At 46.3% G+C, this 26429-nt stretch overlaps 1 protein-coding gene across 6 annotated transcripts in view; it reads left to right on the top strand.

The window, feature by feature from the left end:
• The window catches only part of KALRN (kalirin RhoGEF kinase), a 1827638-nt gene that overhangs the window by 731691 nt on the left and 1069518 nt on the right, over window positions 1–26429 (top strand). For all 6 annotated transcript variants that reach the window (XM_069616662.1, XM_069616664.1, XM_069616661.1 and 3 more), the window contains exon 8: window positions 14953–15084. In XM_069616662.1, the coding sequence (XP_069472763.1) occupies window positions 14953–15084 (132 nt within the window). The remainder of the gene's footprint in view (window positions 1–14952; window positions 15085–26429) is intronic.

Raw genomic sequence — 26429 nt, 5'->3', positions numbered from 1 at the left:
TAGAACTTAAGTTTGCTAGGGCATCTAGTTAACTTCAGAACCTACCCATACATGTCATGGTCATCATATCTGACCAGTCTTCACAGCCAGCGTACTCTTCCAGGCCCTTATTATCCATGTGAACATGCGTCTGTGACTTGCGTGCCACCCCTACACACTTGCTGCTCTGTTTCACACCCGTCCATGTGCACCCTTCAGTGGCTCAACACTCGCCCCCTCTACTCTTGTACTTATCGCTCTTCCTGTACTTGCTGCCTTGACACAGAACCTCCCTTCTTCCCCCTTTCATCATCCATGTACCCATCCGACCTGTTATCAGTCCCCTCCATAACTAGTTTGGCTGCTTCCTGATGCCTCAAAACGGCCACTCGGTCCAGACTCCATCTCTTCCCATCACTTGTCACAACACGTCTCTTCCCCACTCTCTGCACCGTAATTGGTTCATAATATTGTGAACATCCCTTTGTTACCCCAAATTGCTTCTTTACCCTCCCAATATCTCTTATCTTCACTGGTCTGCCACCACTTATCTCCTCATCTTACCATTTTCTATCCAGCCTCACCCATCCAATGTGTATACACCCTAATTGCATCACCCTTCCTCTCATCTTCTCAAACCGTGATACACCTGTAGTAATATGTGATGTGTCCTTGTATGCCATCATCATTTTACGGACCTTCACCATGCAATCCATGTTATTGGCATATGCTAACTGTATAGTCTCTTTAATTATACCATTTACCTGTTCCACCAGACCATTTGCTCTGGGATTGTACAATGCAGTACAATTGTTCTCAATACCATGACTAGACCAATAACTGCATTTCATGCAGTACTAACTGCACACCGTTGTCTGACACAATGAGCTTGGGTTATCCCTCACTCGCAAATAGCTTCTCCATAAAAGATATCACACATATTGTCGTTATGCTCTCCACAAACTCCATCTCAAACCAATGGGGACATTCTCATAGGTCACATGAAGTAAATTGCCACTTTCTCCCATTCCTTATTCGGAGTGTTCAGTGACTTCTCAATCATGCTACAAGGGACACACTTCCTCCTCTACCATTGTGTCCATGCCAGGCCACCAAAATGTAGCACTCAGTCTCTGCTTGCTTAAACTCTTCCCACGTGGCCATCGTGTGCAAGCCTAGTCAGTTCCTTCCTCAAAACAGCAGGGGGAATCAACCTTTCCCCTCTCGCCAACCCCAAGTCAGAACTGCTGAACTCCTCCCTCACATTATAATATGGCAAAGTCTTCATCCCTTCTGCCTTCCACCTCTGCTTATTGTATTGCATTGCATCCAACATCTCCCTGTCTGCTTCAATCCCCTCTACCCAAACTGGCCTGTTAAATATGCTAGTTACCATCAACTACACCTGCGTAATCCATTCTTCACTCACATACTGATCCTGTACTACCCCTTCCACCGGTGACCTTGATAAACAATCAGTAACCGAGTTATTCCTGGAACATGTTCCACCACAAAGTTTAATAACCTTGCATTGCTGCCAACCACCTCACTAGTCGCAGATTTGCCAATCCAGACCGTGTCGTACTAAATATATGCATCAGCGGTGTACGGAATACCCCAAATATCCTGAAATACTTATACGCCCAATAATACGCCAAGGCCTCTATCTATGGCAGAATATTTTACCTCCATTTCAGTTATAGTCCTCGATGTAAACTCTACTGGCACTTCAATACTTCCTCTCATTTGACTCAATACTGCCCCCATTCCTCGTGTACATCCATCTACTGTTATGAACGTTTTGGCGGCAGGCTCAAACATGTACAGCATAGAAGTATTTGCCACTTAATCTTTCATATGGTTGTAGGCTTTCACCTCCTTCTCCCCACATGAACTCCCTCTTCACTGTGAGACGATCTCGTAACACTGCACACTTGGCTACAAAATTTCCCACAAATGTGCCTAATATTCAATTAACCCCGAGAACAATGTTAATTCATCCTTATTCTCTAGGATTTTTACCTTAAGAATTGCATCCACCATTTCAAGACGGGTCCCCAACCCTTCCTTTGTCAACACATGCCCTAGATAGGATACTTGGTGCAGCTTAAATTTAAATATATCCCTTTTCACAGTCAACCCTGCCATCTCCAGCCTCTGTACCACCTTGTAGATCCTCCATGCCATGCTTTGCCTCGCTTTTTGCCCCACCAAAATGTCATCCTGAAAACATTTGACACTAGGTACATCACCTAACAAATCTCCCATCACCCTCTGGAACACTGCAGACACTTAACCAAATGGCATTCTCCTGTACTGGTACTCACCCATTGGAGTAATAAATGCTGTCAATGCATGAGAGATGGTTGTAACGCCACTTGGTGGTATGCTGATGAAAGATCCATAGTGGTGCACCACTGTGCTTCAGCCATTATTAATAAGTCATTGACTTTTGGTAATTGGTACCTGTCCACCCATATGCTCCTAATTAGATCCCTCAAATCCACACACAACCTTATGCGACAGTCGGACCATTGGATGACAACTATAGGAACCAGCCATTCACTGCTCTCCATCGGCTCAAATATTCCCACCTGACCCAGGCCTTGCAACTCTGCTCTCACTTTCTCCCTTTCCCCTAACAGCAACGTTCTCACTTTGTGCACAAAGGGCACAGCTTGTGCCATCAACTGTATTTTGTGACAATAACTATGTAATTTCCCTATTCCTTTCTGCAAATCTCCCTTTAACTTCAATGGCACATTTTGTGCAAACTTGTCGGACTTAATCCACATCACAGTTGTCACTTGTTACTTTACAGGATGTAATTCCATTCCTAGCCTCCCATCCATCCAAGCAAACAGTGCTGGTTGGTTGCTATGTTTATCTTTCCTTGTATATTTTGTGTACCATAGGAAATGGTATCTTTCACAAATCCCAACACTTCAATCCTTCCCCCCACCATACACTTTAGGTCTTATATCACTCCCATCTACTGAGGCGATCTGCCCCGGAGGTAGCGGGCCGACCCTGTCGGTAACGGTCCGCCACCCAAGTTGAGGGCCCAAGACCAGCAAGGGTCCCTTAACGAGGGCGTTGGAGCTGTTACCGAAAGGGTCCGCCCGCTGCCGAGGAGCATATCACCATTAGCACCCTTGTAGTGCCCTACATGAATGCTAATGGTGTCTTTTAAAAAGAAAAAAGATGACTTACCTTTGCTGTCCCATGAAGTCTGTTTTCAATGTTGATGACTGATATTGAACATTGAAAACAGACTTCGGGGACAGCACTTTGTGGCGCCGGACTGCGCAGCAAAGGTAACTTTCTTTCTTTTTAAAGAAAAGACTCCATTAGCATCCGTGTAGGGAACTACGTTTGTGCTACGAGGTGAGGGGAAAGAGAGAGCGGGGAAGGGAAGAGGGCTCTGGATACCAGAGTTGTTCCGAACGTGGGCTTGTACCCTACAATACAGCCCACGTTCCAAGCTTCCTGAGTGGCTGGCGTACCCCCATCAGGGTGCTAATGTGCGTTTCTTCTCTGTCCAGATCTCCTTATATCGATCTCTTGGTATTATCGTGTACAGTGATCCCGAGTCAGCCAACGCTTATACACTCTCCTCTGCGATGGCGCTCTACCTCTGGAGGCACATACTCTTCCTCCTCCTCATCCCATCCCCACCTTACCTACAATATGAACCACTTTCTTTGACCGCCCAACCCTCTCCTCGCCTACATACTTGACACCCTTCTCGTTATCTGCCAATTTGTTGGTTTAGCTTAACCTGGAAAAATTGCCCATTTGCAACACTTTCTACATGTCACTCTCCTTGCAGGACATTACCTCACATTCATGGTGTGCTTTTCAAACCCACACCCCATGCACTGGCTTCTCTTCACATCTTGTGTTACTACAGCTCCCCGTCTGCCGCTTGTTTTTTTTACCAGACACACTTGCCTCTCCTCATCCTCTGTTTCTTGTACCTGTCTACCCTCCTTTACAATGTGTACGATCTCCTTCCCTACACTGGCATTTACCTCCTTCAAGCATTTGCTTGTCAATTCCGTTTCCTTCGCAATTGTCCAGGCCTCTTGCAAAGACAGTTATTTAGCTTGCCATAAGCATTCATGGATCTTGGGGTTTGATCTATGCATCAATTGATCTCGTATGTATTCCTCCTCCCTGCCCTTCAACTCGCATGATGCCAACAATCCCCTAAAATCAGCTATGTACACATTGATGATCTCCCCCACATGTTGTTTGCTTGTAAAGAATGTGTGCCTCTCTAACACCACATTTGTCTGTTTCCCAAATTGTGCTTCCAATGTTTATATTGCTTTTCCTTGCAACCACCCCCATTCACCTCTACCATTCTCCACTCCTTCTGCCCCCTCTTCCACATCAGGTAATTTCTTTGTTATCCTGACCGCTTCAGCCTCAAAACCACAAATAATGGTTGAATGTGTATGGTCATCGAAAAATCTTTCTCCACCTTAAGCCACACAATAGAATTTAAACAAATCCTTACAGTCCACCCATTGCACTGGGGGTTCCGCCGGGGTAGCCAAAAACATAGGCGGGCCTTCCAAATTTTGCATTGGCTGAAGTTATTTGCACACACCAGCCATTTATATATGACACGTTGAATATCTGCTCTACTTGGTTACTTCCACCACTCCACAGACACGCCACCTTCTCCTATTCAGTTTCAGAACAAATTCCTTCCCCAGTATTGGGTCCTTGTTCTTTAAAAGCCTACTTATACTACCAACTCCAATATGGCAGCAGTTATTGGTAGACTTGCACTTTTACCACAATTCATAAGATGTCCCCCGGCGTTCTTTGTAAATACACTCCCTATACTGCCACTATAGTAAGATGGCCGCCGTTCCTCGAAACGCTTGACCATGGCATGGGTGCTGCTCAATACTGTAACGGTGTGTCTGAAGCTTGTCTGATTCAAAGATGGTGGACGCTACTTGGACTTCTACTGCCCACGTGCATTCGATGCGGCACACCTCCAGGCGCCAGCGTCGGCCGAATTGATGGCACTGCACGGCTCCACCAGGCCCACACCGACTGTAGTTGCCCACCTCACTCACACCAGCCTCAACGTCTCCTCCCCAGTCGTCCACTGACTCATAATGCGGGGACCACCACGCATGTTTAGGGGTATGGTGATTCTCGACGCCGCCATTCTACAGACCACAGTACCTGGTCCCTGACCACCAGAGCCTCCTACTACAGCATTGCCTTTCCGCTGGGGTCCTCCTCACCTCTTCCGTCCTCGTCGCCACTTGTTTTGTAAAGAATTGAGCAAGGTAATATTGTTCCAGTAGTTTTTTTCATAAACAGGACCCCAGCAGCATGAAAGCATCAGGTGGCTTCAGGTAACTTTCCAACTGTCACATCAACTGCGTGTGATGACATTCTAAGATAGAACGTTCACAGAATGCAATCACGCACAGACAGGCTACCACAGCATGTTCTCCAAACTTTATTTAATGAACAGATGGGATGAAAAGATTTCATTTTTTTTAGATTTTTTTTTTTTACTACTCCTCCACATTAATTTAGGTTTGCCTGAATGTGGATGACACTGGTAATCGGGCAGGAACATCTTGTGATGGCATTTGGCGTCATTCACCTGAAGATGAATTTGCTGAGCTGTTCAGCTAAGCACTTTACCGCAGTGTTTTCTAAACATTATAACGGCACTTATTCTGAACCTTGTTTTGTATCCAACTGTCAGCATGCTATCAAGCTGTGCAAAAGTGTTAGCGGGCGGAAATTGGATGAGAGCACGAGAAGCGATTTCAGGAAACATCTTGTTTGCATTTGCTCTCAAGTCTCTTTATTGACGGCTGGCTGAGGGCAGCTGACCCTGGTTGAAAGGTTGACGGAAGGAGGGGAGAGTTTGCAGCTCTCGGTCACTTTCTCAGTGCATAGCCGCGTGTTTATTGTCCAGATCTGCCCAAAAGATATTGAGTATTCAAGTACCGATTAGCAGGGGTGAAGTGGCCTAGCGCGGGCCAACTCCACAAAGCAGATCACTGCTGGCGGTATATACGGCCCAGCTTGCTCCTTTGTGAATAAATGCTTTAAAAAAAACTTGTACAGCCGTTCCATTGATGTGTCTCGGGAGGATAGCTCAGGGGCAACGTGCTCGCCTTGGAAGCACGACAGGAGCACCACAGGTTCGATCCCCGTGTCTGCGCTTAGAAACCTCTGGGTATTAAGCGCATTATAAATAACCTATCATACATCCTACAATGGTGTCACAGAGTTCATTTGGGGCACCTTTTAGCTGGAAATGTCACCCTCCAGGGCAGGCACCATTTCTGCCTGCAAGGCCTGCTTCTAAATAAGCACTGGAGCGATATTGCAAAAATATAGGGGTGGGGGCTCCCGGGTCAGTGATTCTACTTTTTTTCAGGGCGATCATTTAGATCTTTTTCAGTGAGATATAATATAATTACATTAGCAGCTCAGTTATCTGCCACTCCGTCAACCAATGCTCTATTTAACATCACCTGCCATTGCCGCTAATAATACTATTCCTGTTAACTAAGCTCCGGCTAATTCATTTTTAAGGCTGGGTTGCCTGAGAGTCCAAAGAGTAGAGTCTCGGTCAATGGAGCAGAAGGCTAGGAAGCTCTCTTATCCGGCCTTGGTTCTGTTTTCTGGCTCACTTCCTTCTGGAACACAAACATTCGGCTATCCGGCATTTTTGGTTATCCGGCTCCATTGGGTGCTGGATAATCCAGCTTTTTACCCAATATTCCCATTTCATGAAGTGTGGTGTCTCTCCGATGTCATTAAGGGTCCCCTTCACGCAGTCCTGAGTTTTAAGCCAAATGCTGCTTCCGCTCTGGGTCCTGCAGGCCCAACCCAATGATGGCCGAGCAGAGGTGTAAGACCCAGCATCCAGAGAGCTGTTGCCTATAAAGTCCGTGCCCGTGAAAGGTGATCCTCATGCTATGAGGTGGGTGACTTCTAGGAAATTGGGGAGCTAGAAAACAAACCAGTGTATCTTCGTTCAGCATCTTGGCTCTTTTGGACCTCGAACCTACAGGGGAAATATCCCCTACACCAGGGATAGAATCTGGCAGAAATATCCCCTACACCAGGGATAGAATCTGGCAGAAATATCCCCTACACCACCAGGGATAGAATCTGGCAGAAATATCCCCTGCACCACCAGGGATAGAATCTGGCAAAAATATCCCCTGCACCACCAGGGATAGAATCTGGCAGAAATATCCCCTACACCAGTGATAGAATCTGGCAGAAATATCCCCTGCACCACCAGGGATAGAATCTGGCAGAAATATCCCCTGCACCACCAGGGATAGAATCTGGCAGAAATATCCCCTGCACCACCAGGGATAGAATCTGGCAGAAATATCCCCTGCACCACCAGGGATAGAATCTGGCAGAAATATCCCCTACACCACCAGGGATAGAATCTGGCAGAAATATCCCCTACACCAGTGATAGAATCTGGCAGAAATATCCCCTACACCAGGGATAGAATCTGGCAGAAGTATCCCCTACACCAGGGATAGAATCTGGCCGTCTCTTGCTGAGGCTCTTCCTCCAACGCTCTGGGGAAATGTACACTTCTTTTCCCAGTCGGCCTCCCCTTTTTAAGTCTCGTTCACAGTACTTCTGAAGCGGATCCTGTGGCTGCAGGTCGCATATGGGGATGGGGGGGGGCTAGTTAAAAGGCCCTTTGGTAGCAGTGACTCTCGAGCTGCCAGGACTCCAGCACAGAGCAAAGGAGAGAGGCACAGAGGGCCAGCATAGCTTCAGCAGTGCAGTGAGCATCCAGGACTTGTGGGAGGAGAGCTTTGATGCAGGGCCAGCCTGCTCGCAGCATTGGAATGAATGAGGTGAGAGCCGCCATGACACTCTCAGCAAAGGTAATTGATTGCAGTCAATACTCGGCCGCAGGACACATGTGGGGGTGCTTTTATTAAAACAGTCTCTAAGGCGGAGGCTCAGAGGAGAACTGTCAGGCGCTGTAGATCTTTTCAAAATCAGATTTTTTTCAACAGAGAGAATCGAGGGGAATACAAATGGATGTATTGTTCGCCAATGCATAGTGAAGATCCTTATTTATTTAAAGAACCTTCAGTTTAAAAAAGAAAATTCCCACCAAATTCACTGTCTGAATCGGTTTACAAATTTAAGATCAAATCAAAGCGCGATTTTCCTCTTGGTTCGGTCATGGGACTCGTCCGTGGCCCTTACACATTTTACAGGCTTTTTTTTAAAATGCAAACATGATAACATATTAGTATTAAAAAGGTCTGGGCAAAACAAGGATGGAAACGAATGAAAATAGCATTGAAGGCAATGTCTTTCTTTTTTCTGCGTTCCACATTACAGGGGTGATGACGGGGCCGCTCCAGTTATGGTGAATACAAATGGATGAAGTGCAGAGGCAGCTATTGGGCCCCCTATATTTATGGTTAACATGTGGATATAGCAGAGGTGGTGATACTTAATACATGGGCACAGCTGGATATATCTTCAAGGAATGGCTCCTCCGCAGCACCTAGGTCCTCCCACCCGCCACTCCTGACCTAACCTGTGAATGGCTGATCTGCTCCCCCCTCAACCTACCCCATCCGTGTCTTTTTTTTTGCTTGTAGATGTGAATTTGCCCCCCCCCCCCAATGTTGGCCTCCCATTCCCCTGTAGCCCTGCTTACCTCCCTTAGTACTTCCCTGTATGATTCATAAAGCGCCCCGTGGCTTCTCGGAGCTAGGTCTACGTACAATAAATAACTTAACAAAATATGAATACAGAGGCATTGCTATGGCCTGTCTAGTTGGTTATTGGATATATTATAGAGGCAGTGACAGGGCCTCGCTGGTATGGGTGATATAGGTGGATAGACGGATATATGACCTAGGTGGCGATAGCACCTTTCTAGTTAGGGCTATTATAAGTGGGATGTTAAATATATAACCGTGGTTGCGTTGACACCCATCTAGTTATGGTTAGTTTTCTATTTAAAATGGATTTTGGGTGGCTTTTAACTTAAGGGGCCTTGGACAAAAGTGCATGACACTTAACCCAAAAGTTCACTTGTGAAATTTTGACAGGTTTGGGAAAGTTGTTGGTTGGCTAGGGGGTGTCCACAAAATGGATTGGTTGCAGGGTTGTATTTCATATTGCAAACCCAGGGTTTGCAGCAACAATGGCTTTGCAAACTCTACATTGCCAAAACATTTTATGATGGCGTGGTATGTTACGAGACTTGTGCAACACTGCAATTTGCACGGTTTCCAGGAGCTTTGGTGGATGTGAAAGAGGTGGGGGTGGGTTAGGTTAGTGGGAAAGAGAGGGGTAATGCAAGGTAGGTTGTGGTTGTGTTGGTTCGGGCAGTCTGGAAGTACCTTGCTCTAAATGTTGAAGTGTTTCTAGGTGTTCTGTGTCAAGAGCATACAGATACTCGTGTCCTGAGCCGGGAGGGGGCTAGGGTGGAGTGGACTGCAAAGTAACATGTATGATGGTTGTATGGGTATAGAGTTCTGTTTAAATTGCAGTTTCTGTTTGTCTCCATTTGGTCTCAATTTCCCCTGCCCCGGTGACTGTTTTTTCCCTCTCCTCCCTCCCCCTGTGTGGCTCATCCCACTCCCTGGCTTTAAAACCCTCCTTACGAGGGCATCTCTCACCCAGGTGTCCAAAGCAAAGGGCTGCTCTTGATAATGGCTTCAACCAGTAGAACACCTCCTTGGCCCTGTTGGGGCTGAAAATAGCCCAGGGCCAGAAACCCTGCGCAACACAACAAATAATCCTGTCACTGTGCTTTATTCTACCTGTGTCCTTGCCCATAAGCACTCAGCACAACAAGCATCATCGTGGCTCTAACACATACCTCATCAACACTCTACTTGGAACTACTCAGCCAGCTCCACTCACACACACACACATGCAACCTTACGCTTGTCAACGTTCACACCGCTGTACTCCACGCAGAAGGTATTGCTGATAACATCAGCACGTACAACCATGATGCACTCATAACAGAAATACCCCACCTCCTCCACATCCTCCTTGTACCTGCTGACTAGAGCATGTCAACCTTACAGAGAAGACTGGCGGGCCCATTGTAGTCGTTCGCAAGACTTCCTGGTCATGCACACTACAGGAAACCTCACCGCTCATGTCACTTTCCGCTCTTCCACTGTGCAAATGCTACTTTCCACCTGATCTACCACCCATCACAGGTAAACACAACCTTCCTGGATGAAATCAGAAACCTCATCATTGCATTAACTGTTAACTATTCCATCAACGTCGTCTTAGGAGAAATCAATCTCCCACGAATGCAAGCAAACCAAAGCAGCTCTTTGATCTTTTGGACACCATCCACAGCTCACGATGTGTCGCTGATCCCACCCACAGTACATATAGCACTCTTGACCTACTGCATCAACTGCCTCCCACCTATATGGCTGGACTGACCATTCACCTATACATATCGAGCTCCGACACGCAAAACCCTTCCATTGAGGGCAACTGAAACCAACTGAGACATCTCTGTTAATTCAAAAACATCCCCTTGGATGCCTTAAAAGAAAACCTCATCAAACTTCTGCGCGCTCTCTTTAATACAGCGTCCTACTCAACCAGCGCAACAAACTGTCTATGCCAACATCCATGCACCATTGGAACTACGAACCAACCACACCAGGGGCGACGCGCTCGTCTTGGAAGCTAGACGACGCGGAGCAACACAGGTTCGATCCCTGGGTCTGCGCGAAGAAACCTCTCGGTATTAAGTGCGTTATAAATAACCCATTACAATTACCAAGCCACCTGGGAGCGAAATTGCAGTAGGGTTATGGAGGCAAAATTACAGTAGGACATCTAGGAGCTTAATCTGAGAGCTTGTATTAAGTAACAGTTATGAACTGGGAGTCGATATTTGGCACCAACTGGTAACACTGATTAAATCAAGGACAAGACCTGAATGAGAACACATAGGTAAGGGGAGACAACCAATCTCAGACTCAAACAAGTGGTTGGGGAGTAAAGGCAGAGGCAATATTGGACAACCAGGTTAATCGGGAGCAATATACAAGGACCCAGGGCACTTCAGTCAGAGGCAGAGACTGGGTTCAATACTGAGAGGAGAGAGTGCACCACTGGAAGATATGGGACTAGTGGAATTGTCGCTGACCAAGGGAGTTGTCCATGCTGTGCCTTCTCCCTCTAATCCTGCTAATGGCTGCAAGAGGACTTCTCCCAGACCGTACAAGCCTGGGAAAGGAGGAGGGAAATGCTTGCTGAGAAGAGGACTAGATGAGTGAGCGATTACAGCTTGCTCGGGACTGTACATCACAGATGCAGACGAAAGTAAGGAAGAGGCTGGAGGTCTTGCTAGGAGCCACATCTCAGACACTGGCAGAGACCAGCCCAGGAAGATGACAACGTGACTGACTGGTTCCAGTATTGCGATCTGACAGAGGGGGGAAGAAAGGCTTGCTGGTATAGTGTGCTGAAGGTGGTACTGTTGCCAATGAGAAGGTTTCTAGACCCCGACACACCCACTTAGCAAGGCAGGGTTATGAAGTGATCAGAGATTGAATGACTAGGATCGCAATTATGAGGTAAGCAAGGCTTTGCATGCCTAGGACCAAGACTGCCTCAAAGCGGTTGGACTCTATATTACCAAGACTAAATGAAGCAAGACGCATGCAGGCTACTATATCCTCAAAACTGTGTTTTACGATTGGGGAAATCTGGGCCTTGTAGTAATTCACTAGTTCTGCCCTTGGGACAACTTGAGTTAATCCATCCTGACTCTATTTTACTTTGATGTCATTACCAATGTGTGCTGTAGAAAGTCCCTTTACCCTTGCAAGAATTAATTCCAACCCCATCCTGACAATATTTTTTAAAATGTATACCTGACTCTTGTCTGTTCTTTTGATCCTTTGTCACAATATATATAAATAATTCCTAAAAAGCATGAGGTTACCAAATGTGATGAAGACAGTACCCCCGCCCTATCCCGGAGGGCCTCTTACCTTCCCTGTCGTTAAGAGAGGGTTCATTACAGAAGATGGGGAAGTTGGCAAGCGCTGACCTCAATAGGGGTCTCCTTTGATGGGACTGCAGGTTATCCGGTAAGACCTCACCAGGCAAAGACAGGACTTGCCCAGAACTACTGATGCTGAAGGACGAAACCCCTTCCCACAACTCCAGCATCTTTCATGGACATACAACCTAGATTTAAATAGAACCTCCGCCCCTGTTTCTTGGGGAGAAGAGGCCAGAAACACCAAGCACCAGTCCAATATGAAATGAAACACAACCTGCCTATTTTCTCGCAAACTAACAGTACCCGAGTAGAGACCTCAGGAGGAAGGACTCTTCAATACCATAAACCCTAGCCACAAAAATAGCAGTGAAGGCCACCACAATCCTTCGAGCAAAGAGCTGAAATGCAAGTCTAATAGTAGGAAGGGCACGATTTCTCTTGGAGAAGGAGAGACAGGAGCTAAGGGCAAGACGTCCAGATAACTGGCTAGTACAGGAAGCCAAACCCCTGATAGTGCATAAGCAATCGGGGTGCCAGACACTATCCTTGTTGTGCGCAGTTGAAAAAGCGGGCAGGGCCATATAACCCTGTTTCAGAAAACTGAGCAAGAAATGGCTGGATAACATATCTATGGGACTGTGTTCTGAGCCGAGATGCAGCTGGGAGCTATATCCCTGAGCCTGAAAGCCAAGAAGCAGCCGGATGATATATCCCTGACACTGTTGGGCTTACATAACTGGGGGGACCAGTATCCCTGTGATGGAGATAGCCCAGTTATTTTATAGGCCAAATAATAATGGCACTGTTGAGTTAGACCAGAATCCAGCAGATAAACCCGTTTCTGTTCTACAGAAATCCTGAGGTCCTGTAGAAGCTGACCGCTAGCACTTCCTTTTTGTAGCCTGGAGTCTTGGTGGTGTATCCCCGGGACTGTGTAGAAGATTGGAGAACCTGAGATCTATATCCCTATTGGATTAGGATACCTGACGCATCATAATTTGACCCATCCAGACACTGTTTCGATGGGACCCAGAAGGGCTACTTTATTTCTGTTGTAGACCACCCATATTTCCTATGTAGATGCTTCTTCCCTCCCTACCAGGTGTAAGTGGACATCAGAGGAAGTACACTTCTTGGGTCACATGGCTCTTGTCAATCTCCACCAGTCTTTTGGATTTGACCACATCCCTTTCATACTCCAGCAGCTTCATTGGCTCCACCTAGTGGAGTACCTTTTAAATTTGTTTCTGCTGAGAATCACTTGGGGAAGCAAGTGTTGCCAGCCTCCATGCCCCCTGCAAATGACAGAACTACTGATTTTGTTTTTGTTAAAATCAGCCTCCCCTTTGAAAGAGCATGCCTCCTTCTGGGGCCATCCTCCGAGACCACTACTTTTAGGGCTGGAACTGTATAGAAACCAGCATGTTTAGGCCCATGGCGTGGTTTATGAAGGGACCCCAGGTAATTTGGCTGAGAGGTTGACTAGCTGGGGCATTTGAGGTCTGAGAGCCAGGGCTGTCTTTTTAGCGGTTGTCCATACTATAGTGATCCTTTTCAGGGCCTCTTGTTGGAATGATCACCCCGTTCCTATACGCCAGAGCAATCTTAGCATGCGTACATCTTTGAAGACCTGGTTATGGGGTGGATCGGAGGGGTGGCAATCTGTGGGTGGCCTGTATGTACTAATGTGCTGGGGATTCTGGTATTGCTATTTTTCTACCAAGGGTTTCATAGGTCAATGCTTTTATTGTATATATTTTCATTGTACCGTTCTCTGTCTTAAGGTGCCTAGTCCACACTTTTTATTTTTTTTAAATCAATAAAATATGTATTTCAATTCTTAAAAATAAAACTCTCAATGAAAAAAGTTCTGATTGGGGGAGGAAACTGTGTCACAGATTTTCTTATAGCGACAGGTGGTGGTCAGCAGTTTTGACTTCCCCCTCTACCCGCACCTACAATGTTGCTGTGTGACAGGGAACCGGGTGTTGGTGTGTGACTGGGAACCGGGTGTTGGTGTGTGACTGGGAACCGGGTGTTGGTGTGTGACTGGGAACCGGGTGTTGGTGTGTGACTGGGAACCGGGTGTTGGTGTGTGACTGGGAACCGGGTGTTTGTTTGTGACTGGGAACCGGGTGTTTGTGTGTGACTGGGAACCGGGTGTTTGTGTGTGACTGGGAACCGGGTGTTGGTGTGTGACTGGGAACCGGGTGTTGGTGTGTGACTGGGAACCGGGTCTTGTTGTGTGACTGGGAACCAGGTGATGGTATGTGACTGGGAACCGGGTGTTGCTGTGTGACTGGGAACCGGGTGTTGCTGTGTGACTGGGAACCTGGTGTTGCTGTGTGACTGGGAACCAGGTGTTGGTGGTTGCGTGCGCCAATGGGGATACACGGTCTGACTGAGGAGGGGCATATGCTCACTGGACAGGGTAGCAGCCTTGACCGCTGGCAATAGTCTTCCGCCGATTCAGAAGCGGGCATTTCACTCAGGTTGCGCCAAATGAAAGAGTTGAGAACAATTGCTTTTTGGCTCTCGTTATTCAGCGCTTTCATGAAATGGCCAGATGACCCCCGTCAGCAGGGCTCCACTCTCCCAGTCGTGGTCTTGCATTTCTAAAACGCAAATGCATTCTGGGAGTTCTAATATTGGTTATATTCCTAGTACCGATGGAGTGGTCCCTGGTGACACGGTCATCCGGCCACCTTCGTTTTTTTACCAATTTTGCGTGCAGAATATGAGGTCATGTGATTGGTTTGAATTTTCAATTTTTTCAATATGTTTGATGCAGGTAAAACTAGACTGCTGTTCGCCACATTTGCTTCAAAGGCCTGGGGGTTAAATATACACTGATAATGTTCAGCCATCTCAGGTCGCATGTTTGACTGTGGTCTCTGATTTTTCTTTTTCAGTTTCTATCGGGTGTGGACGCCTGGTGTAAAATGTGCAATGAAGGGGGCCTGCCATCGGAAATGCAAGACTTGGAGCTGGCGATTCACCACCACCAGTCCCTGTACGAGCAGGTGACCCAGGCGTACAGCGAGGTAAGGCTTCATGCAGCAGCTTCCACCCTCTCTGAGTCTCAAGCTTGTCCCTGGAGGATAGCTCAGGGCAACGTGCTTGCCTTGGAAACAGGACTACACGAAGCAACACAGGTTCGATCCCCGGGTCCGCGCTTGGAAACACACTGATAAATACGCAACTAAGAGACATATTCCTGTAACAGCGCCTCGATGCCCCCGGGCCGTGTCAGCACGTTAAAAATGCAAATAAATAAAAATAGGCCCGAGTGCCTCACTTTTAGCTATTTTTAAAAATGCATATAATTTTTTTCAGGAACCAGCCACTTACGCTTACCTTTTGGCACTCCGTTTTTGGTATGTTTCTCTTTTAAATTGTTACCAAAAAAGCATTACCATTAACACCAACCAGAGGGCAGGCGTGGCGCTTTCAGTCCTCAAGAGCCCCGCCCTTGTCAGGTTTTAAGAATAACCGCACACTATGGCCCTCATTACGAGTTTTCCAGAATCCAGCAGGTAACACTGCCGAGATACTGGCAAATGGCAACTTCTGTCTATGCCGCGTGATATCCCAATATTACCGGGATATTACGGGCAGTGGAGTGCCAGGAAGTTCCCATTCCCATGGAGTCTCCTAGGAGTGAATTGCTGCAATTAATGGCACCAGTGTTACTGATGCCGCTACTTGTAGCATTTCTTTGCCGGTAGGGGCCTGAACTACCTGCAGGTTAAGCCTGCTGGTAGATCAGTGGCCCACACTGGCAAATCTGAAGTGTACCAGTTTGGTAAAAATGCCAGAGCCGGTATAATAGGCATTTTTACCGGACCAGCACACTTGTAATGACCCTGTGTGTAAATAATGCCCATTTCAATTCTCAGTATTTAAATAATATCAGTCAAAATGGGCATTATGTACATAGTATTGAAAAAATGCATGTGGAAATTCAGAAAACATGGCGTAGATTTAGCTATTGAGTTCTTGTCTTTGAGCCCCATGCACAACCTTGCCCAATGTCAGAGCAGGTTACCTTCAACTACTTCTATTTTTATTGTCAACAGTACTTAGGGTTCTGGGACTTGTTTGTTTAACCCTCTCCACTCCCCTCCCAAATATGCATGCACGCACGCAGGCACGCACACGTGCGCATACACAGACACACGCACTGTTCAACTGCAATTTCCAGCATGCAGAATCTGAGGATATTATTATGATATGGGGCCTGGTGACTGTATCTTCCACTTCTCACCCAAGGCAGTCCGATGGATCAAATCCTTCCTAAGTGACCTACCTCCTGAGTTTTCATAGACAACTACTCAGCCGACCCAATCCCTGTCCCTCTTGGTGTCCCACAAGGATCTTTCCTTTGCCCGAACCTCTACACCACCTACACTAAATCCCTCTTTGATATACTGGACACCTTTAGGCATCACCTAAACCAACGTTGCGGATGACACGCAAATTCTCACCCCCCTTTCCGGCAAATACACAAATGACTCTAACACCATTATCACAGTTTTCTGCATCATTCACTCTTGGATGGCTACACATAACCTTTGCCCCAATGATAAGACAGTTACTTATTGTAGGCTCACCCGCTCGCCTTAAAGGCCTTGATCCCTCTTACTCCTCCTTCACCATTGACTGCTCCACCATCCCTGTCCTCAAACATGCCGAAACCTTGGGGGTCTGCTTTGATGCGGAACTAACCTGATTTTAACGGATGAAATTACAGAGAATGAATTAATAACGAAACTTAAATAATGAAACAATATAATTTTATTATTGGGCGGGTTCCCCTCCTGAACCCCCAGTTTCCCCATGCTTTTAAACCCAACCCCCCCCTCACCAGTCTTAACCGTTTACCCCAACCACATAAATATTGGTTTTAAAAAGTTGGTATATTTTCGTTGTAAATGTTTTCGATGTTCATGCATTCTATTTTTCTTTATAATTACTGGATACCAACTAACCATGCTGAGGCATGTCAATGCTTTGTCGTCTTCAACCGCCCACACTGCCAAACTTATCTCATTAAGCAGACAATTCCTGAACCCAAACTACTGCCTCACGCTCTCCTGAGCAATTATCCTGAGCAAATAAGACTATTGTAATGCCCAATTCAAGGGCACATCTGTGTCCAATCTAGCTAAGCTACAGCTGCTTCATAACAAAGCCCTCTGGGCTGCTCAGGGCCTCCGCGACAATTCTGCAACTCCACGAGAAGTCCATTGGCACCCAATAAAAGCACGGATTAACTACAAAACCTTGAATATAGCACACAATGAAGCACTTATATACTTGAAACATTGCATCACAAAGAAACAGCACTGTCGCTCACTCCGTTCCTCTTTCCAGCCTACCCTAGCTGTTCCACACTTTAAACTAGCCAGAGCAGGAGAGGTTGGTTTCAGCACCCCAGCCCCCGCCTGTAGAACTCCTTACCCCCACATTTAAGAAATGAGCCCTCCTACCCAGCATTCAAGTGACTTTTGAAAACTTGGCTATTCAATAAGTATGACTAACACCTTAAGCATGAACTGTCTCCTACTCTGCCTGCACTACTTCTTACTGACTCAATGATCTGTAAAGATTTTACTCTGTTCCTACCCTGTACAAACGCTGTGATACCTGGGGTCCTGGGTGTTACACAAAGAAATATGTAAAAGATGTACCACCTGCAGTAATCCCGTTCTCAATTAAATTGTATGTGCTGGTAAATCTATGATCTAGAGCAGTGATCTGTAACTTGAGGCTCCCCAGATATCTTGGGATTAAAGTCCCATGGTCCATCTCCATTAATTATGTTGGCTGCAGCTGATCGGTGATGTAGTTCAAAACACCTGCTTGGCCACACATTGCAAGCCCTGTTCTAGAGCCTCTGATTTAGCCTTTTATGGGAACATTCATGGTTCCTGCTGTCCCTTTCCAACACAGGGAGAGAGTTTGGCAAGGAGTGGTGTATAGAGATTTCCAGAAGAGCTTAGCTTTGTGCCAATAGCAGCATGCATGTGGGTGGTTATTGTAACCTTTTTTCCAAATGTGCAGAAATGTCCTACTCGAGCGATCTGCCGATTTGACACCATGAAAGAAGGTAGGCTTCCCTCTGAGGTGAAAAGCCAGCAGCACAGAAAGTCTATAAGATGGCTTCACAGAGAGACGTTGATGAAGAGTATAGCATGAAGCGGTTCTATGTGATCTGGTCACATTTCTTTGGTCAAACAATTTAATTGAATTTCTTTTTGTTTTATTTGCCTCAAATGTGTGTGTGGGGGGATACCTGCACCCCCGCCCTCCCAAATACCCTCCTCCACATTATTCACCTAAACCCATCCCCACAAATATTTGCCGGAAAATTGGTAAACATAAAATTGACGGAATCCCATTTTACTAATTCCTCCACGGCCAAACCATCCGTTACTGCATGAAGCAGTGTAGGTTCTCACAAGAAACTCGGGATACTAACCAGAACTCACCAGGTGGGAATGCAAGCCACATCTAGGAGCACAAGAGAGAGAGTAGGGTAGCAGAGAGGACAGAAGAAACAACTGAGCAACAGATGGATTGCAGTAACTTTGTCGGGCAGGCCACGAAATATTGTCGTTCACTCTCACCTTTGACATGTCCTTAAATAGAGACCTATCACTGGTAGGCACATGCCCTCGCTGTGGAAAGAGCTCCATCTTCTTGAATAGCTCCAGTGTGTAGGTCTGCAGAGGTGGCTTCCATCTTTAGAATTGACATCAGTAGATGTCCATGTATGGTGGTCGCCCTCGTGTGATTGGAAAGACTGCTCAAGTGCTGTGTGAGTCATGGCGTACCTGAACAAGGCAACACTACCCCCCATCATGTAAGCAGCAGCAGTATAAAAGAATCATTACAAATCTTTACACAATATAAAGGGTCTTGGTACAAAGATTTTCATTTGTGATCAGCCAGCCTAGTCAGGGCTGCCTGAGGTCCTGTCCCCTTTGAAAAATTCTCTGGATGTTTGGAAGTGGTGGGCCAACAGGAGAAGCAGTAAAATCCTCTGGACGTTTGGAAGTGGTGGGCCGACTGCTAATGAATGAGCTGAGAAGGCTGGCGAGGAAGGCTTTTTTTTATAGCCTGGGCCGCATTAGCTGGTCGGCCCAGGTGTATTGGAGAGCAGCAAAGTCCTAGTGGAGATATACATCCAGGGGACAATTGAGGACAGTGGGCGGGGCAAGCATTCTCTGCACTCCTGAGGTGACTCACTGTTCCGTCCCAGGTGAAGAGTAAGCAGTTGGTCCACAGTGGTCAAGCCCCCGGGTCATTAAAGGAGAGTGACCTGGGTGTTGAAGAGGAGTGGGCGATGCCAGTGGCGAAGAGGCAGTCAGTTGGGGACATCTGTGTGCATCAGTCTGCTGATACAAGGATAAATCGCATTACTTTGTTTACTTTGATAAATCCATTGCACTGGTCGAAGAGACCACGTGGGGGCAGCACCAGGGATCCTGTTCTATACATATACATGCTTGATTAATCATTTATATTGTACACATGTGCTATCTGATTAAAACTGCAAGACATGAGCGGGCAACGTCAAAGACAAGAACGCAGACGAGCATCAAACAAGGCAGAGTAGAAGATCTTGCTAGGTAAGGACTTGAGCCCAAGATCCAGGAGAACTTGTATTTACATGTTGCATCCTGGGAGACAAATGGCAAGGAAATAATACAGAAGTCTGGATACTTAAGCAGAATAGCAGAAAGTGGAACGTATCTGGCATTGGGACATTTCAGTCTTTCCAAGATATTGAGCAAACCCTGACAACTTACTTTCGAGGGGATTGGGTCCTCCGATGTATTCCATATCTATGACGGTAATAGCCACAGCTGTGCTGATTACTGTCATAGATATGGAATACGTCGTCGGACCATCCCATCGAAAGAACGTTACCAGGTAAGAGAGTAACTTGTTCTTCCCTTGACTAAATCTTGGATGTACAAGTTTACTTTGTATACACTCTTGGGAGCATCCCACGACACAGCCTTCAGTTTAGAAGCCACTTAAGTGTCTTGCCCATAGAACAAGGCATTTGTCATTGCTCTTGGGCTTCAGCTCTTCCAACGTCCGTCCATGTGGCCTACTACTGGGCACCCATCTCAAAACCGGTAGTGAACTGATGCTTGCTTTGTTTACTGTAACTGTTGGTATTTTGACTTTGCAGTATTCTTCAGTGTCTCCGTTCACTTGAGAAGTCCCAGGGTGCAATGCACCTGTTGATACATTATGAATTGCTGAAAAATGAAAGTCCTAATTGGAAGTTATCTTTTAATTCTTTTGACGCAAATTTTATTTTTTCTTCTGAAAATGTCTGATTGTTTTAATAGCTACTCCTATTGGCCCAAATCATTCCACTCAATGCAGATTCTGAAAACCCTTTCATTGTATTTGCTCTGACAGATCTTCAAGCTATGTGACCTTGCTCTCGCCCACAGCCTACCCCTTGCTGGCTTTACTTGAGGTGATAATTGTGCCAAAAGCACACACAACTGTTCTAATTTTACTGTTGTAGTGATCACTGTCAGCGAGTATACGTGGGATGACACTGTTTTTCACCTTGTAGACGTTCTAGATACAAGCCGGGTTCTCACGGGCCACCGGAAAATAGATTAAATGGGTAATAGAACATTCAAACCAAATAAACTTCTACAGGAATGAAGTCGTCTATCCCACAAAATCATTTCCCAGTCATTTAGTTCTTGCAACTTTACGAAAACTGGTGTGTGTCAACTCATTCTAAAGCAACTGTTTACAGTGGCAGTCTTTTCAGCCGGTCTCTTGGAATTCTCAAATGAATGTCTCTCGAATTCCCTCCCGTGTTCACTCAGTCTTTCAAAGAAGAGTTGAAAATCCATTTTACATGCTATGGTTCCCTAATGGTATGGGCTTTCTCTTCTCCATCACCTTCAGGAAGTCCCCGTTGAGGAAGGAAGTCTACCAGATCTTGAGCCAGCCTAGCTACGCTGCTGAAACCCCTCTCTACGGAAGTAGCGAGCAGTGGGGTTTCAGAGGTTGGATGGACCATTCTAGCCTGCAGGCAGGCTGGGCTAGAGGCACGGCAGTCTGTTAACTGGGCACCTAATCACTTTCTGGTCCAAGGATCCTGATCCTATGGGGGCCCAGCCCACTCTTGCTTCCTTCCTTGTCGCCCTGATGTCTACTCGCACCCCAGGTTGCTTTCTCTAAACCAAAGTTTTATTCCTTATGTCTAGGTAAGTCCTGCTTAACCTCCTCAATGTCTCCCCACATGCTCACTCCTCCTCCTGTGGGGTGTGTTTGTGCCTCCTCCTTTGGCCTTCCACAGATCCTTCTTCTATTTCGCCACCTCCTCACAGTTGTTCGTGCACAAATTCCTTCATTCATAACTCCTCATTCCACCCCCTTCCATCCTGCTCTTCCTTTCATGACTGGCTCATCCTCTGGTATTATTCTTTCCACCTCCTCCACTGCTCTTCACCTGTGCCCCTGACCTTATTACCACCACATTCTCATTGGTACGACGTTAATTAATCAACACGATTGTTTCATGCAGGTTTTTGCTGCCAGTTTTTGGCCGAAAAACTCATAGAAAAATATGGGGCTGGCGGGTGAAGGGCTATAAGGTGTAGGGGGGTGTGGGCAGAAAATCGGTGGCAAAAGACTCAGCAAAAAAAAATCCTGATAAGGGAATGACATAGAACCCTTCTCACCTCTTCCTCTCGACACCTCCTCTGCTTCTCTGGTCATCTCAATCTCCTTTCCTCCTTCAGTGTTTCCTTTCTCCAGCCTCCTTTAAGCTTGCACGTTCTGCTTCTACAAACACCTACATCCTGCTGGGAGCTATGGTCCATTTTAAAGTGATCAAACCCATCGCTGGGAGTTGTCCCTGGGGTGAGTGGAAAATGGTATCTTTCATGATTATCTTTGCAGGGACTGGTCATGCAAATTGTTAGGACTGGTTATCTATATGCTGGCCTGGTGGACAGATGTATAGAAAGCCAACCTATATTGTGACGGGGACAACTCTGGGGAGCTGTAGCCAAACCAGTTCAAGGTAGCAGTGACGAGGGTCTAGACTTAAGTCTCAAGAGGTGGTGAGCTTGTAAAGGGCCCACAATGAGTACACACAATGGGGATCACAGATTACACTTAGACTGTATGTATACAAATACAGTTATTTATTTATGGCCAAACACTAGGAAAAATTACTACTAACTGGTGGAAATATCACACGACACTAATAATAGATTACATATATAGAGTCATTGGTTGGGGGCATAATCCAAATCAAACCCATGTAAAAGAAAGAACGGATTACATTATGCACCGATGGTCCTTCCCAAAGTTGTCTGGGGCCTTATGATGCCCAAAAGGTCAGGAACGTTCTGACAGTTTGTGATGCAGGAAAAAATTAATTTAGGGTCTCTGGGGTGGGGTCCAGTGAACAGTTCCAGGGACAATATATTCTAACTAATAAAAGCGTCCCCAACTTTTGGAAGGCTTACGCCATCAAGCTATGATAAAACCAAAGTATAGTAAAAGTTGTGTAAAAGCGAGGAAAACTTTTAAAGGGAGCATAGTGGCAGGTAAGAACTGTAATGTATCCCCTTACTCTGATTCTTTCCCAGACTTGGCAGGTCACTGGAAGATGCTCCAAGGTTGCTTTTCCTGCCATTATGCGCATTCCTTAATTCACAGGGGTTGCAGGTTCAAGCTGATCTCTGGTTGGTGTCTTTCACTGGTGCAAGGACTCTCGGATGAAGAATGCAGCAAATTCCAATGCAGGACCCCTCTCAGGACTGGACTCTGGTCAGGTAAGCTGTTTCGGACACTGGTCACTGCAGCACGGCAACACAAGGGCCTCACTTGTCGTGGTCAGACTTGCCCTCCTATCTTGGGTACCCTTGAAGCTAGAATGCCAAAGTCACATTTAGATGAGTCTTGTAGGGCAAGCTGAGGTTTCCCCAAATTCCAGGTCGAAACACGGAACGGCGACGTTGGCAGCATGGTACTCAGAGCTGGTCAGCCACGGGGAGGTCCCAAGACACTTCTGAAGGCTCTTCTTCGCAGGGTACCGAGCAGACGTCCGGAATGGATATTCCCTCCACTCCAAAGGTCGCAGCTCCCTTGCAGGACTGCTGATCACGAGCAAGAGAGGGCTCCACCAGGACAGCAGCAGAAGTTGGTCGCCAGGCCTCCTTCAGCTGGGTCTTCGGTCTCTTCACGGGTCTCACAGCTGGACAGGAGTCTTGGCTCCTTCAGGTTACTCCAGGATCTATCAAGAATGGGTGCAGGGGTCCTCTTCTTAACCTAAAACCAGGTAAGCGCCAAAACTCCCACTAGCCAGTAGTAGGACTAGACCACACACACCCCAGCAGTGGTCCAATCGGGACCACTGGTGGGGAACATTCATGCATACCACTCTGACGCACTGAAAACAGTTTGTGGATTGGACCGGACAGTCCCAGCCTACATCCTTCCAGTAAACACACAAAACCCTCCAGTAGCCTGCCAAAAGCATCTCCTTTCCCTGGCACTGGAATTCCTTATAAGGATTTTCCTGGCCTCACAGGCCAGGAAGAAGGCTAAAGAACAGGATGGCCATAGGACAAGGGAAACGCCATGTGGCACAGCCATGTTTGGACACTAGCCTTAGTAGCCAAGCGCAGTAAACGCAGTCAGTCTAAAACGAAAAGCACCAAAAAATTGTAAAAAGTCACTGCTGCCACCAGCTTGTCCATTAAGCACACCCAGAGTAACCAAAAATCCTTTGAGTGTCAGTCTAAGGCAAAACAAAACGTTTACCCCATTGTACTGCATTGTAAGATGCATTGTACAATGATAAACAGTTATCACAACTGTTAACAAGTTACTAAAAGTAGTGAAAGAGTTGCATGACTAAGGGAAACAATGTTTCCCAGTACTGACAGCCTAAAGGACATGTCGGTTTCCCAAACACTATGAAAAATGGCTACTAACAGATGGCAATATCACACAATAGTTCTATTAGTTACAATACATTGTCCTCTAACCCTTGGAATTGTTCACTGGACCTTCATTTTCTTTTCCTGCTTCACAACCCGTGTTGCAACTTTCCTGACCTTTTGGCCATAAAGCCCCAGACAATTTAGGGAAGGACAATTGAAGTTAGGGTTAACTCTCTGTGGGCCATTGGTGCATAATCTAATCTGTACTTTCTTTTACAGGGGTTTGTTTTGTATTATGCCCCCAACCAGTGACTATATACGTAATATATTATTAGTGTTGTGTGATATTATTCACCGGTTAGTAGCCATTTTTTAGAATGTTGTTTGGTCATCAATAAATAACTGTATTTTTATAAATACTGTCAAAGTGTAATCTGTGATTCCCATTGTGTGTACTCATTGAGGACCCTTTACAAGCTCACCAGCTCTTGAGATTTAGCCTAGACCCTCGACACTGCTACCTTGAACTGGTTTGGCTACAGCTCCCTAGAGTTGTCACTGTCACAATAAAGGTTGGCCTTCTATACATCTGTTCATGATGTGGTGAGCAGAGCTTTTATTTGGCCTGTGCACCATCTTGAGAACAGGGTCCCTGTATGCAGGTGAGCCACCTCTGCATGTCAGTCTCTGTAATCAACTGCTGTCACTTTGTGTTCTGACCTACCTGGTTTCTCGTTGTAGCTTCTCCGGAGGAGGTATACCTTCAATCTTAACAGTTTGTACGGATGCATTGGGCCTTCATTAAACGGCTTGCAGAACTGTATGGCACGTGTGTTGAACCAATTTCTCTTGACCCAAGTATTGTTAAGGTGACCATAGGAACCTTCCCACACCAACCCCAGGGCTTGCATCACAGAGTGGCAACCCTCTGCCCATTGGTCACCCCACCACAACCTCCCAGGGGTTAGGTGGGGGAGGGGGCATTGTCACATTTACTCTGTTTTCCTACTTTTTACTTTGTTTTTGTACCTCTTGATGCATGTTTTGATGAATAACTGGTGAGTACTTTTTTATTCAGGGGCATATTATTAAAGATCTATGGGTGCAAAGGTGTGAATGCACCCTGGTTTCACATTACTACTCTGATGGTTCTTATACAAGACCCCAATTCCCAGAACGGATTTAGGCGGTGAAGCAGTGGCTGACTGCTTCACCGCCTAACTGCCCCTCACTGCATAGTCTAGTTATTGAGCATGTTCTAGATATTTAAATCTACATTTCCTCACTGACTTCATGGGGGTAGAGGGCTGGGTTCAACCCCTTGCCCCATGGGCTCTGGAAGTGCATTACAAGTGATGGGCCTTAAGTGTTTGTGCACTGCTAATTGTTTTTGCCCTCCCACATCTCAGTACATGCACCAGCGGTTGCTTCTTAGGTGCTTATTGTAATAGACTATTGCAATTGCCTCTATCTAGCCACTCTATATGTTCCACCACCGCCAGATCCTGCTGCAAAATGCAGCAGCTAGACTGGTAACACAGACCCCTTTCTCTATGCACATCTTTCCAGCCTTGAGACAGTTGCATTAGCTTCCTATTATTCAGAGAGTCCAATTTAAATCTATGTGCAAAGTGCACCAGGCTTTTTACGGCATGGGAGCAGAATACCTGCAGCTCAAATTCTACCCATATGTACCTATTTGTCATCTGCGGCATCAGGAGTCGCTCACTATTCAAGTGCCTTGTGTTTGGCTCACCTGGGTGGTAGGCCTTGCTCTGTCGTTGCGGCTAAGCTTTGGAACTTGCTTCCACAGCCTCTGCATGCTACTAAGGATCATCTTTCCTTTCGTCGCCTCTTGAAAACTGTTTTGTTTAAATAATTTCTGTTATCGCCCCAAGATACCCATGAGCGAACGTTGCGCTCTAAGTGCCAATAAGATGAGACATCCTTTCAGTAGGTAGAAATGTGAAAAAAAGAAAATAATGCTTTAATTATGTTTTGTTTCTATTTTGGGTGATCAGTGATACCGGGGTTTCTTCAGACCCAGAGCAGCATTGCTCTTTCCTCTGCTCCAGGCTGGTGACCAGGTGCAGGAGACTGATGCACAGATCAAAGTGCATCCCTTTGTATTTGGTATTTATATATGTTATGTTATTTTATTTTGCATTTATATAGCGCCTTATATACCATTGTTATGGTCTGAAGGCGCTGGTAGGTTGAACGCCCTTGGGAACCGAAGTTCAGATCAGTAGAGAGAGCAGAGAGAGTCAAAGGTGCGTGTGAGCACTGGGTATGTGTGCAGCTGGTGCAGTATTCGTGTAATAGCTGCTTCTTAGCGGTAGGTGTGGTGGTTGAGATATCAGGAGTTTGTGTTCGCTCTGGCAGGATTTATCCAGACCGAATGTGGCTGCGTTAGGCCTGAGGAAAACGCCTGGCTT

This window comes from Ambystoma mexicanum, chromosome 9 (genome assembly GCF_040938575.1).
Source record: "Ambystoma mexicanum isolate Mex_15411 chromosome 9, UKY_AmexF1_1, whole genome shotgun sequence".
NCBI lineage: Eukaryota > Metazoa > Chordata > Amphibia > Caudata > Ambystomatidae > Ambystoma > Ambystoma mexicanum.
The sequence above is the reverse complement of the archived record's forward strand: the minus strand, read 5'-3'. Positions and strand labels throughout refer to the sequence as shown.